This window comes from Musca domestica, unplaced genomic scaffold (genome assembly GCF_030504385.1).
Source record: "Musca domestica strain aabys unplaced genomic scaffold, Musca_domestica.polishedcontigs.V.1.1 21, whole genome shotgun sequence".
NCBI classification, from domain to species: domain Eukaryota; kingdom Metazoa; phylum Arthropoda; class Insecta; order Diptera; family Muscidae; genus Musca; species Musca domestica.
Window position 1 is genome coordinate 13,321,073 of NW_026712258.1, and position 15,936 is coordinate 13,337,008.

Below are 15,936 nucleotides of genomic sequence, written 5' to 3' on the forward strand. Positions count from 1 at the left end.
AGATACGGTACAAAATAATTTTGTCAAATTTAGATTTGGATACAGCTCCCACATATATTTTCGCCCGATTTCATGTATTCAATGCACAAACCACAAGAGTAGAACCAAAATCGAACTAAGTCAACCAGAACTTCATTGTTTTTTTTACGAAGAAGCCAACCGATGACTTAAGCCAGCTGAAAAAAGTGTTTTATGTATTCTATCCATTACAATATATAAATGCGAAACTTGAAAAAATTTGGTGAATAATGTCGCTTAAAGCACCAAAATACCGAATATAGGGAGGTACAGTTATATGGGGGCTATACGAAGACGTGGACATGCACAGACAATTTTCTGTCTTAGGCTGTAGTATCACTTTGGAACTTCAAATACTAAATTTTAAAAAAATCCGGTGAATAATGTCGCTAAAAACATGATAATATCGAACTTCAAATAGCAAATTTGAAATAATTTCGGAGAATAATGTCGCTTGAAGCACCAAAATATCCAATATAGGGAGGCACAAAGACAAGGAGGGTTATACAAAAACATGGACCTGCACTGACTATTTTCTGTCATAGGCTGCAGTATCCATTACGAACTTCAAATAACAAATTTGAAACAATTACGGTGAACAATGTCGCTTAAAACGTCAAAATACCGAATATAGGGAGGTGTCGTTATATGGGGGCTGTACGAAGGCGTGGACCTGAACGGACAATTTTTTGTCGTAGGCTGTAGTATCTATTACAAACTCCAAATAGGAAATTTGAAACAATTTCGGTGAATAATGTCGCTTAAAGCACCAAAATACCGAATATAGGGAGGTACAGTTATATGGGGGCTATACGAAGACGTGGACATGCATAGACAATTTTCTGTCTTAGGCTGTAGTATCACTTTGGAACTTCAAATACTAAATTTAAAACAATTTCGGTGAATAATGTGGCTTAAAGTACCAAGATACCGAATATAGGTAGGTACAGTTATATGGGGGCTATACGAAGACGTGGACCTGCACAGACAATTTTCTGTCCTAGGCTGTAGTATCCCTTTGGAACTCCAAATACTAAATTTAAAACAATTCCGGTGAATAATGTCGCTTAAAGCACCAAAATACCGAATATAGGGAGGTACAGTTATATGGGGGCTATACGAAGACGTGGACATGCACAGACAATTTTCTGTCTTAGGCTGTAGTATCACTTTGGAACTTCAAATACTAAATTTAAAAAAAATCCGGTGAATAATGTCGCTAAATCCATTAAAATACCGAATATAGGTAGGTACAGTTTTATGGGGGTTATATGAAGACGTGGACCTGCACAGACAATTTTCTGTCTTAGGCTGTAGTATCCCTTTGGAACTTCAAATACTAAATTTAAAACAATTCCGCTGAATAATGTCGCTTAAAGCACCAAAGTACCGAATATAGGGAGGTACAGTTATATGGGGCTATACGAAGACGTGGACATGCACAGACAATTTTCTGTCTTAGGCTGTAGTATCCCTTTGGAACTTCAAATGCTAAATTTAAAAAAATTCCGGTGAATAATGTCGCTAAAATCATCAAAATGCCGAATATCGGGAGGTACAGTTTTATGGGGGTTATATGAAGACGTGGACCTGCACAGACAATTTTCTGTCTTAGGCTGTAGTATCCCTTTGGAACTTCAAATACTAAATTTAAAACAAAGATTTATAGATACGGTACAAAATAATTTTGTCAAATTTAGATTTGGGTACAGCTCCCACATATATTTTCGCCCGATTTCATGTATTCATTGCACAAACCACAAGAGTAGGACCAAAATCGAACTAAGTCTACCAGAACTCCATTGTTTTTTTACGAAGAAGCCAACCGATGACTTAAGCCAGCTGAAAAAAGTGTTTTATGTATTCTCACCTTAACAGTAAAAAAAATTGTAAGTTCGACCGGGCCGAACTTCGAATACCCTCCACTATTTGGAACGAATTTGGCAATTTTCAAAAAATAAAAGCCGTTAAAATTCTGTTAAAATCCTAAAAATACCGATGTCCGTCAAGATAAATTTAAATTTAATTAGCAAAGACACAAACCAAGGTGATTTTTTCTCCGGTTCACAAAGGGTTAATAAAGAGAGAGAGAGAGAAAGAGAGAGAGAGAGAGTAGTAAACCAGAGAAAATTAAAGGTAAACTAAATTATATTAGTTTTCATCAAATTTCATAATTTTCCCTACAAATTTCAAATTTCAAATGAAATCGCTAAATAAAAACCTAATTAAAATTTACGTTGAAAAACTTTGAAACCCTTAACTCTACATTTAAACTGAAAATAAAATATTTAAAAATGAAGCGGTGTCGAGGCTGGGCACAAATGAAAGGTCTCGAGGAGTACTTTCCGAATCTGTGGACCTTATAGTCAAAAAGAATTTCAGAATTAGGAATTTTTTGCATTTTCTGAAGAATTATCGCTCAATTTTATGGAAATTGCAGATAAAAGCGTCCACAGAACAGAAACTAAAAATGAAGCGGTGTCGAGGCTGGGCACAAATGAAAGGTCTCGAGGAGTACTTTCCGAATCTGTGGACCTTATAGTCGAAAAGAATTTCAGACTTAGGCATTTTTTGCATTTTCTGAAGAATTATCGCTCAATTTTATGGAAATTGCAGATAAAAGCGTCCACAGAACAGAAACTAAAAATGAAGCGGTGTCGAGGCTGGGCACAAATGAAAGGTCTCGAGGAGTACTTTCCGAATCTGTGGACCTTATAGTCGAAAAGAATTTCAGACTTAGGCATTTTTTGCATTTTCTGAAGAATTATCGCTCAATTTTATGGAAATTGCAGATAAAAGCGTCCACAGAACAGAAACTAAAAATGAAGCGGTGTCGAGGCTGGGCACAAATGAAAGGTCTCGAGGAGTACTTTCCGAATCTGTGGACCTTATAGTCAAAAAGAATTTCAGACTTAGGAATTTTTGCATTTTCTGAAGAATTGTCGCTCAATTTTATGGAGATTGCAGATAAAAGCGTCCACAGAACAGAAACCAAAAATGAAGCGGTGTCGAGGCTGGGCACAAATTTAGAAATTAATTAAAAATGTGTTGCAATTATTTTTGTATTTTCTGTATTTATAATTTGAATTCAACAATTTTTTGTCAGTGCATGTATATTACCTTCGGTTCAATTTTAACTCCAATCAATGCTCTCACTATTTTTCGAAGTTCGAATTGAATTTGTTAGATTTGATTTTAGCTTTACATTTGCTCACACTGAGGAAAGCTCTAAAAGCTTTTACAAAAAAACCGAAAAAATTAACAAATGTTCTTCATGTATAGCAGAGTCGTGAAGCGGGAGAGAGAGAGTGAGAAAGAGAAGCACGATCCTGCGTAAAGTGTTTGTGTAAGAACAAAGAACTAAAAATCCGGTGAATAATGTCGCTAAATCCATTAAAATACCGAATATAGGTAGGTACAGTTTTATGGGGGTTATATGAAGACGTGGACCTGCACAGACAATTTTCTGTCTTAGGCTGTAGTATCCCTTTGGAACTTCAAATACTAAATTTAAAACAATTCCGCTGAATAATGTCGCTTAAAGCACCAAAATACCGAATATAGGGAGGTACAGTTATATGGGGGCTATACGAAGACGTGGACATGCACAGACAATTTTCTGTCTTAGGCTGTAGTATCCCTTTGGAACTTCAAATGCTAAATTTAAAAAAATTCCGGTGAATAATGTCGCTAAAATCATCAAAATGCCGAATATCGGGAGGTACAGTTTTATGGGGGTTATATGAAGACGTGGACCTGCACAGACAATTTTCTGTCTTAGGCTGTAGGCTGTATCCCTTTGGAACTTCAAATGCTAAATTTAAAACAAAGATTTATAGATACGGTACAAAATAATTTTGTCAAATTTAGATTTGGGTACAGCTCCCACATATATTTTCGCCCGATTTCATGTATTCAATGCACAAACCACAAGAGTAGGACCAAAATCGAACTAAGTCTACCAGAACTCCATTGTTTTTTTACGAAGAAGCCAACCGATGACTTAAGCCAGCTGAAAAAAGTGTTTATGTATTCTCACCTTAACAGTAAAAAAAATTGTAAGTTCGACCGGGCCGAACTTCGAATACCCTCCACTATTTGGAACGAATTTGGCAATTTTCAAAAAATAAAAGCCGTTAAAATTCTGTTAAAATCCTAAAAATACCGATGTCCGTCAAGATAAATTTAAATTTAATTAGCAAAGACACAAACCAAGGTGATTTTTTCTCCGGTTCACAAAGGGTTAATAAAGAGAGAGAGAGAGAGAGAGAGAGAGAGAGAGAAAGAGAGAGAGTAGTAAACCAGAGAAAATTAAAGGTAAACTAAATTATATTAGTTTTCATCAAATTTCATAATTTTCCCTACAAATTTCAAATTTCAAATGAAATCGCTAAATAAAAACCTAATTAAAATTTACGTTGAAAAACTTTGAAACCCTTAACTCTACATTTAAACTGAAAATAAAATATTTAAAAATGAAGCGGTGTCGAGGCTGGGCACAAATGAAAGGTCTCGAGGAGTACTTTCCGAATCTGTGGACCTTATAGTCAAAAAGAATTTCAGAATTAGGAATTTTTTGCATTTTCTGAAGAATTATCGCTCAATTTTATGGAAATTGCAGATAAAAGCGTCCACAGAACAGAAACTAAAAATGAAGCGGTGTCGAGGCTGGGCACAAATGAAAGGTCTCGAGGAGTACTTTCCGAATCTGTGGACCTTATAGTCAAAAAGAATTTCAGACTTAGGAATTTTTTGCATTTTCTGAAGAATTGTCGCTCAATTTTATGGAGATTGCAGATAAAAGCGTCCACAGAACAGAAACCAAAAATGAAGCGGTGTCGAGGCTGGGCACAAATTTAGAAATTAATTAAAAATGTGTTGCAATTATTTTTGTATTTTCTGTATTTATAATTTGAATTCAACAATTTTTTGTCAGTGCATGTATATTACCTTCGGTTCAATTTTAACTCCAATCAATGCTCTCACTATTTTTCGAAGTTCGAATTGAATTTGTTAGATTTGATTTTAGCTTTACATTTGCTCACACTGAGGAAAGCTCTAAAAGCTTTTACAAAAAACCGAAAAAATTAACAAATGTTCTTCATGTATAGCAGAGTCGTGAAGCGGGAGAGAGAGAGTGAGAAAGAGAAGCACGATCCTGCGTAAAGTGTTTGTGAGAAGACAAAGAACTAAGTGCGCGCTCCCAAAATTCGAACGTTACTATATATATATATATATATATATATATATATATATATATATATATATATATATTTTGATATATATATATATATATTTTGATATATATATATATATATATATATATATATATATTTTGATATATATATATATATATATATATATATATATATATATATATATATATATATATATATATATATATCAAAATATATATATATATATATATCAAAATATATATATATATATATATATATATATATATATATATATATATATATAGTAACGTTCGAATTTTGGGAGCGCGCACTTAGTTCTTTGTCTTCTCACAAACACTTTACGCAGGATCGTGCTTCTCTTTCTCACTCTCTCTCTCCCGCTTCACGACTCTGCTATACATGAAGAACATTTGTTAATTTTTTCGGTTTTTTGTAAAAGCTTTTAGAGCTTTCCTCAGTGTGAGCAAATGTAAAGCTAAAATCAAATCTAACAAATTCAATTCGAACTTCGAAAAATAGTGAGAGCATTGATTGGAGTTAAAATTGAACCGAAGGTAATATACATGCACTGACAAAAAATTGTTGAATTCAAATTATAAATACAGAAAATACAAAAATAATTGCAACACATTTTTAATTAATTTCTAAATTTGTGCCCAGCCTCGACACCGCTTCATTTTTGGTTTCTGTTCTGTGGACGCTTTTATCTGCAATCTCCATAAAATTGAGCGACAATTCTTCAGAAAATGCAAAAAATTCCTAAGTCTGAAATTCTTTTTGACTATAAGGTCCACAGATTCGGAAAGTACTCCTCGAGACCTTTCATTTGTGCCCAGCCTCGACACCGCTTCATTTTTAGTTTCTGTTCTGTGGACGCTTTTATCTGCAATTTCCATAAAATTGAGCGATAATTCTTCAGAAAATGCAAAAAATGCCTAAGTCTGAAATTCTTTTCGACTATAAGGTCCACAGATTCGGAAAGTACTCCTCGAGACCTTTCATTTGTGCCCAGCCTCGACACCGCTTCATTTTAGTTTCTGTTCTGTGGACGCTTTTATCTGCAATTTCCATAAAATTGAGCGATAATTCTTCAGAAAATGCAAAAAATGCCTAAGTCTGAAATTCTTTTCGACTATAAGGTCCACAGATTCGGAAAGTACTCCTCGAGACCTTTCATTTGTGCCCAGCCTCGACACCGCTTCATTTTTAGTTTCTGTTCTGTGGACGCTTTTATCTGCAATTTCCATAAAATTGAGCGATAATTCTTCAGAAAATGCAAAAAATTCCTAATTCTGAAATTCTTTTTGACTATAAGGTCCACAGATTCGGAAAGTACTCCTCGAGACCTTTCATTTGTGCCCAGCCTCGACACCGCTTCATTTTTAGTTTCTGTTCTGTGGACGCTTTTATCTGCAATTTCCATAAAATTGAGCGATAATTCTTCAGAAAATGCAAAAAATGCCTAAGTCTGAAATTCTTTTCGACTATAAGGTCCACAGATTCGGAAAGTACTCCTCGAGACCTTTCATTTGTGCCCAGCCTCGACACCGCTTCATTTTTAGTTTCTGTTCTGTGGACGCTTTTATCTGCAATTTCCATAAAATTGAGCGATAATTCTTCAGAAAATGCAAAAAATTCCTAATTCTGAAATTCTTTTTGACTATAAGGTCCACAGATTCGGAAAGTACTCCTCGAGACCTTTCATTTGTGCCCAGCCTCGACACCGCTTCATTTTTAGTTTCTGTTCTGTGGACGCTTCTATCTTCAATTTCCATAAAATTGAGCGATAATTCTTCAGAAAATGCAAAAAATTCCTAAGTCTGAAATTCTTTTTGACTATAAGGTCCACAGATTCGGAAAGTACTCCTCGAGACCTTTCATTTGTGCCCAGCCTCGACACCGCTTCATTTTTAAATATTTTATTCTCGGCTTAAATGTAGAGTTAAGGGTTTCAAAGTTTTTCAACGTAAATTTTCATTAGGTTTTTATTTAGCGATTTCATTTTAAATTTGAAATTTGTAGGGAAAATTATGAAATTTGATGAAAACTAATATAATTTAGTTTACCTTTAATTTTCTCTGGTTTACTACTCTCTCTCTCTCTCTATCTCTCCCTCTCTTTCTCTCTCTCTCTCTCTTTATTAACCCTTTGTGAACCGGAGAAAAAATCACCTTGGTTTGTATCTTTGCTAATTAAATTTAAATTTATCTTGACGGACATAAAATACCGAATGTAGCCTTTATATTAGGGCCAATACAACGACGTGCACCTAAATAGGCAACTTTTGTCATTATCCATTACAATATTTAAATGCGAAACTTGAAACAATTCCGGTGAATGATGTCGCTTAAATCATCAAAATACCGAATATCGGGAGGTACCATTATATGGGGACCCTACGAAAACGTGGACGTGTACTGACAATTTTCTCTCATAGGCTGTAGTATCCATTACGAACTTCAAATACCAAAATTGAAACAATTCCGGTGAATAATGTCGCTAAAAACATGATAATATCGAATATCGAACTTCAAATAGCAAATTTGAAATAATTTCGAAGAATAATGTCGCTTGAAGCACCAAAATACCCAATATAGGGAGGTACAGTTATATGAGGGTTATACAAAGACATGGACCTGCACTGAATATTTTCTGTCATAGGCTGCAGTATCCATTACGAACTTCAAATAACAAATTTGAAACAGTTACGGTGAACAATGTCGCTTAAAACGTCAAAATACCGAATATCGGGAAGTGTCGTTATATGGGGGCTGTACGAAGACGTGGACCTGCACGGACAATTTTTTGTCGTAGGCTGTAGTATCACTTTGGAACTTCAAATACTAAATTTAAACAATTCCTGTGATTAATGTCGCTAACATCATTAAAATACCGAATATAGGTAGGTACAGTTATATGGGGGTTATACGAAGACGTGGACCTGCACAGACAATTTTCTGTCTTAGGCTGTAGTATCCCTTTGGATCTTCAAATACTAAATTTAAAACAATTCCGGTGAGTAATGTCGCTAAAATCATCAAAATGCCGAATATCGGGAGGTACTATTATATGGGGGCAATACCAAGGTGTGGACCTGCACAAACAATTTTCTGTCTTAAGCTGTACTATCCATTACGAACTTCAAATACTAAATTCCGGTGAATAATGTCGCTAAAATGATCAAAATACCGAATATCGAATATATGGCAACCCTGCGAAAATGCTTCTGTTGTTATGATATCATAACCAGATAGTTACCAATGTTAACTGATTTAAGCCGCTAAGGTAATATGCAAATTTTCGAAAAGGCCCATGGATGAGAATTTTGAAACCAAAATTATGGATTTTTCAAATTTTTATTCGTTATCAGTTTCTGTAATTACGGTTTTTATATTAACATGTCTCTGCCATGAGCTGTTACTCTATATATTGTAGACACAAACCATTTGCTCAAAATGCATTTTGTCTAGTCTTTACCATTTTAGGTCTTTGTATCGGGAGGTACCGTTATATGGGGACTATATGAAAACGTGGACCTATATGACCCATTTACGAACTTAACCTGCCTACTGGCAAAATAAACATTTCTTCAAAATTTTAGCCTTTTATCTCGATTCGTTCGAGAGATAGCTTGATTACAACAGATAGACAGACGGTCATCGCTAAATGGACTTAGAATTTTACGCTGATCAAGGGGATACTAATACTAACACAACAAAGTATGTGTCTTACTTGAATATTTCGAGGAGTTACAAACGGAATGTTAGTTAATATACTCTCCGTAGTATGGTGGAGGGTATAAAAAAACATTAGTTTCGGCCGCACCGAACTTTACCTGCACCTTACGGTAAAGGAAACATTTTTTTTTATAAAAGTATCTGAATTCATTTCATTTTCAATACCAACCATCCTAGACACAATACAAATTGTTATTCTAAATGTTGATGCACTACGTCAAATAATGTATGCTGTATAGTGATTTCAACAGACAAACATAGGACATCGTTTGGTTTGTAGCACCATTGGTATTGGGTGAAGGGATATAAATTAAATCCTAAAAATTGATATTTAGAATTCTGATGGTATCTGTGTTTGAGATTTGAAGATCGTTCGAAAATGCGTATTAAAATTACTAAATGACACAATTTCGGATCGCTGTTGGTGTATAGAAAGGAAAGATGTTCATTGTTTTGAATATACTTACTAAAAGTTACTAAATTTGATATTGAGCGAAGGGTTGGAGCTGAAATTTCGAAATTTGATATTGAAGTCTTTGTTGGTTTCTAAGGTTTATGCATGGAGACGTTGAAATAGTTTTGGACAGAAAACTTGGATGTGGGTCCATGGTGCAATGGTGTTATCAATATCCTCCTCGATAAACTTCAAAATAAAAGATTTTGAAGAGTTTTTGATGCAAAATTTCTGAAAATATTCCACAGTGGAAAATTTTTGCATTAAAAAATTCCATAGTGGAAAATTTTCACAAAATCTAGTAAAAATCAGTTATGTTGTGTTCTCGCACAAAGGTATTTTTTTTTTTTTTTGATATCAAAAATACCTTTTGGTTGATGCCAAATAATTGGGTGTTAATAAATGTGACAATTCCTATGTGTCATTAACCATAACAAATTTTTATTTATTGATCGAGCAATCAATTTTTGAACTAATTACCACATTCCTCAAACGTGGATGCTAGCAACGCGTGTATATAAAAATATATATTTGCTTAAACTTGCACTTTCGCTGAAGCAATCGTGAAAAAATTGAATTATTTTTGGTTAGGTTCGTGTAATCAGGACCTATACTAGGTATGAGGAGGCAGAATGAATAAATAGGTGCTAAATTATAAAAAAAATCTGTTGCAAAAATAGATTTTTTTCTTCAATTTCGAGTGACCTTTTTTGACGTGATATTCGGTGGAATCTGAGAACTGTTTACTGAAATCGTTAATGTAACCTAATAGAGGAAAATTAAGGATATGATTGTTTCTTTGGCCCTTCTTTTTCCTTTGAGAATTTTGTTCTTTTTAAACCTTTTATTATCTTCCGAAAAGATTAAGTGCAGCACGGGACTCAAAATTTAATGTGCCAGACACTGTGTGTGTGTCACATGTAGTTTTTGCTGAAAAATTAACGTCATTACGTCGTTTCATTTGTTATGGACTTAAAGTCACCTAAATAAGCGTGTTTTATTGTCTGACCGACTTCCTTAAAATTTCAGACGTATACTTACTTATCTTAACACCCTTGTGCCACGTGAGATAATTCAAATTTCTTAGCCGAAATATATCACCAAATTTTATTACTTGAAAAAAAAAAAAAACAAAATTCTATAACAATTATTGCGAACGCGGGGGGTGTGCGTGAGTGGGAGTGTGATTCACATAAATGAGATACATAAACATTTGCAGATAAGATGCTGCCCGGTGCCTGATCAATGAATATATCTCGGTTGGATGCGGCATCTGTGTAATTCTCTCTCTGTCGCTCTCATAAATTTTAACTATCTCATTCCTCGCGTGGATATCTGTTTACGTCTAGGTGAATGTCACTAGATCACAATGCTCGCATACTTCCTCCCGTTCCGCCCCCAAAGACTGCCATCTCCCCCTCCCCGGCTGAGTACGGTAGCCACACTTCAGCCAATTTGTGTACATCTTATTTTGATTATCTATTTGTTGGATTTGTTTTTCTTTTGTTCACATTGCTTTACTTTCCGCTCTTTTGGTTTTTTTTTCTGTAGAAGCGTGTGATAACTTCTAAGAGGCCACAACGACAGACATAACTGTTATTATTGTTATTATTATAACAAAGCCAGCTGATTTTGGCACACTAATTTATAAGATGAGTAGCCCAGATGCGGACAGTTGACAGTTTTCACTTGAACGCGTTTCCCGGTGGTACCTCGATACGGATAACGCAAAAAAGTGTATCTCCCACGGATATTAAACATGAAAGATCGTTACGATTTGAGAATAGAAGGTTAGTGGCGAAAAAAAGCAAAGAAGTTGAAGAAAGGATAAAAAAGGAGTTGAAGAAAGGATAGACCATTTAATAATTGTTGTACTGTTGTGAAAATTTTCTGGTGAAGTGAAACAAATTTTGATGACATTTAAAAAAAAATAGAGGACTTATTGTCAGTTCTGGAGACAAAAATCTAATTTCTATTAAAATTTTACTATTACTTGTATGGGATCATTCAAGATCCTCTCTAGTTTACAACGACCATGATTTTCCTTTAAAAATACTTCAACATATCGAAGGGAAAACAATGTGAATATTTGTAATCGGTAAATATAAAAATTCGGGAAATTTTTGAAAATTATAATTTTTACAACGTTAATAATTGGTTGATTTTTTTTTTTTTTGAACAAGATCCAAAATCACTCTCTGGAAGTAACATACATTTCGGATCGCGCATTAAAGATGCAAACTAGCTTTGCCATTAAATAAGAAATCTAGGCATTTCATCCATTTTTGCTTTTTAATTAATTTTAAAAAAGAAAAATATCAAATAATAGACAAAGACTTGATGCATCTAATTTTGAAAAATTCTGAAAGGAAGCGGGTATAGCCTCAGAGCTGTATTTAAATAGTTTTACGAACATATGTTTATGTTTAATAAAGCCACCCGTAATAAATAAACCTTTATATTGGGAATTTATGTGAAGTATATCATATCAACTATGAATCTTTTTTAAATGCTTATTATGGCTTTTGTGCAGTTATAGTTTGGAATCAGAAGAGACTAATACTCCCATATAGAATATCCAAATCTGAATCGATTTCCAACAAATTTCACGGGGCATTTGTATATTTCATACCAAATAACATTGCTATAGAGTGCATGACATGACTTCGAGAAGGTTTAAACATGGGACAATAAGGAGATAGAGCAGCTTCGTAAGACTACAGAAACACAGCTCTGAGGCTATGGCCGCTTCATATCAGAATTATTCAAAAGTATATCCAACAACATCCATTTATTTTATTTATTTGATATTTTTGTTAAAATTAGGCTAAATAGCGCGAAAGATAAATGAAATGTCTGGATATTCTCTCAAAATATTATCCTAAGTGTTCAATCTTTCAATTCCATGGCAAATATTATTAATACGCGCCCTGCAATTTAAGTTTCATCCAATCATTGATTTTGAAATTATTTTGTTTTTATTTTTCAAAACAACAAATACATACACAAAATTGGCAGAAGTCGGGCACACTAATCAGCTGGGAGCTCAACTTACCTTATTATTGTATCATAGGTTTAAATAAAAACAAGTAAAAAAACATTAAAATCGCCCTGGCCGAACTTTCAAAACCCTCCATCATTGGGTTTAAAAATAAATTATTTAAAAGTATCTGAATTAAAATTTATACTACAAGGATTGTTATTCATTGCTAGTCTTAAATACAGGGGTTGAAACAATTTCGTGGCTAAATCTGACTAGGATAATCAAAATACCGAATATCGGTGGGTACCAATATAGAAAAACGTTAATCTAGATATTCAATGTTTCTGCAACCGGAGCTAGAATCCATTATGAACTACAAATATTAATTGATAGACAAATCCGTGGAAAAAGTGGCCAAAACCATAAATAAACCCAATATCGGGAGTTACCGTTATAGGTGGGGCTATAAAGTTGACCTATAAATCCAATGTTCTACCATCTGAAGTAGAACCCGTTACAAAGTCTTATTATCAAATTTGGAACCATTCCGTTGAAAAATTTGGCAAAAATCGAATATCGAGAGGTGCTATTATGCAGTGACTTTAACAAAACTTGGGCCGATATATCTTATTTTCTATACTTACCATCCTAGACACAATACAAATTATTGTGCTAAATTTTAAAACTCTACGTCAAATAATTTGGGCTGTATAGTGATTTCAATAGACCGACGAACAGACGTAAAATCGTCATGCTGATCATGAATATATATACTACACCACGCATATTTTGAGATGTTACAAACAGAATGACAAGTTTAATATAGCCTACCTTAAAAGGAGTAGGGTATAATGATATGGGAGATATAACCGAGATCCAGCAATTGTTGTATTTGCTTCCGGAATAAAGTCGGTTTAATGTGAAAAATCCACTCGATTTGGGCTGATAAAAATAAATGAGTAATTTAGTGCCCAATAAACGTGAAATCGGATGAAGATATATCCAAAGCTGAACGAAAATTTGGCAAAGATATATTTCTTAAAAGGGCAACTCAACCGAAACGAATAGTTTTTTTATCACAAAAGTCGACAAATAAGTAGAAAATAATATTTGTTTAATTTGTTAGACCCACTTTCCATTTTTAATTTTGTCTGCTGCTGTTATTGAGCTCGCATTTTCTGAGTTTTATTAAAACGCTGTTGCGAACCAACCAACTCATCGTACTATATTGGTAATTTCTTCGATTGCCGAGGGCGGAACTCACAACTGTTGGTTCTGATCTGTACTTAGTAAAGAGAAAAATAAGTTTTTATAATATTTGAGGAATAACCCATTATTTTCATCCTACAGGTAATGCAGAAGATAGTTTGTTTACTTTACCATTAAATGGGTATGCACCAATTCATACCGCTTCCAATTTTTTTTTGAGAACTTCATCTGGTCCCTATTTCTCTTGCTTTCATGTTAATTTTAACACTGTCTCGAAAAACACAAAATAAAAATTAACTGAACAACAAAAACTGACCTTGCCCACTACGAATTCTTTTCATTGTATGTTCATATTTTCCTAATGGACGTTATTCTCCCAATAGATTTTCTCAATGTGTTCTCTTCCCAGAAAAGTGCTCTCTCTCACACTCTCGCTTTCCCGTTTTTTCTACTTTACGATAAATAAATCTCTGTAAACATTTCGAAGCGTTAATAGAATCAGTCAATTAAAATATAATTAAAACAATTAAATAAGCTTTGGATGAAAAACTGTGCTATGAAGTGTTAGTTTTTAGCTTCAGTCACGCTTAAAAGTCTGTTATCATTCAGCAAGTAATAGCTTTCATACGTTAATTTATTATTTAAATAGGAAACAACTACGTCGAACTATTATTGCTGTACCATGATCTGTATTATAAACAAAAACTGAGTATATTAATAAATGTTGTGTTCCCGTATTTTTATACCCTACACCACAAGGTGGTCAGGGTATTATGTCTTTGTGCATTTGTTTGTAACAGGCAGAAGGAAACGAGATAGACCCGTAGTTCCTTTTGATGATCTGCATAGAATCACATTCTGAGTCGATTTATGCATGTCCGTCCGTCCGTCTGTCCGTCCGTCCGTCTGTCCGTCCGTCCGTCCGTCTGTCCGTCTGTCCGTCTGTCCATGTATTTTTGTAAACAAAGTACAGGTCGCATTTATTGCCCGATCCAGATGAAATTTTGCAAAGATCTTTTGTTTAGCCCAAGGACGAACCCTATTGAAATTGGAGATAATCGGTCAAAATTTAGATATAGCTCCCATATATATCTTCGTCCGATTTGCCTTTTATTGTGCACCAAACGCACCAATATCAGCCCGAATTGTATGGAATTTTGCATAGGGTAAGTGTACCAGTAGTCGGCACTTTTAGGATTTTCGCGTTTGTAATCGCTCACCATTCTGAGTGGAACTTTTCAATTATTACAAAGTTAATTTATTCAGATTTGAAATTTTGTATAGTTTTTGCAATAATAAATAAAGTTTTAATAACCTTTTATTAAATTTCATAAATTTGTAGTTTTATTAAAACAATGCTTTTTTGCCAGTAGTCGGCACCACTTGCCAATTGTCTGTATGGCATGTTGCAACAGTCGGCATACCAATTTTTTTGTAAGAATAATTAATGATAATAATAAATTAATTCATAAAAATATAATATTTTTGTTTAGTTAAACTGATTCGACGTCTTTACTGTACTTTTCTTAAGAATATGGATTGTTGAGGACTTTCACATACAGAAATTTAATTTTTATTAGAATAAATCATCTTTTCTTAGCGAAATTGTACACAAAGATAGCTGACAATATATTTGAAGTAAACAAAATATATTTAGTTATAAAAGTTTCATTTATTTGGGCTTAAAAATAAAAAGTGCCGACTACTGGGACATGCCGAACTTAGGCACACTTACCCTATACTCCCAAATTAGGTCTGAAAATATGTATGCCAAATTTGATCGAAATCGGTTCAGATATAGCTATAGCTCCCATATATATTGTTCATCCGATTTGTTATTTTTGTCCACCGCCGCCGTAATATGCACTCTGCAACAACAATATTTGGGGAAATATATCAAATACAGCTCAGAAATACATTTACTAAATTTTATAGAGATCGGTTCAGATTTGGATATAGCTCCCATATATAACTTCGTCCGATTTACCTTTTATTGTGCACCAAACGTCTAATATTTGTCCAAATGGGATGGAATTTGACACTTACGACCGAATTGAGTCTAGAAGCTAGTATGTCAAATTTGGTGAAGATCGGTTCAGATATAGCTATAGCTCCCATATATACTGTTCATCCGATTTGTTATATTTGTCACCCACAACCGTAATATACACTCCGTAACAACGATATTCAGGGAAATATATGAAATACAGCTCAGAAATATAATTTTATCGAGATCGGTTCCGATTTGGATATAGCTCCCATATATATCTTTATCCGATTTCAAATTAATTGTGCACCAAATGGTCAATACAAGTCCGAATTTAAAAGATACAAATT

At 34.0% G+C, this 15,936-nt stretch overlaps 1 protein-coding gene across 2 annotated transcripts in view; it reads left to right on the forward strand.

Annotated features, from left to right (window-relative positions):
- LOC101897542 (sodium-independent sulfate anion transporter) overlaps positions 1–15,936 on the forward strand; it is a 47,180-nt gene that overhangs the window by 12,114 nt on the left and 19,130 nt on the right. The window contains exon 1 of one of the 2 annotated variants that reach the window (XM_005192110.4): positions 11,046–11,197. The exons of the other annotated variant lie outside the window; for it this stretch is intronic. Within the exon in view, the coding sequence (XP_005192167.2) occupies positions 11,167–11,197 (31 nt within the window). The 5' untranslated portion in view covers positions 11,046–11,166. Of the gene's footprint in view, positions 1–11,045; positions 11,198–15,936 lie in introns of those variants that run through there. 2 annotated transcript variants of the gene reach the window in all.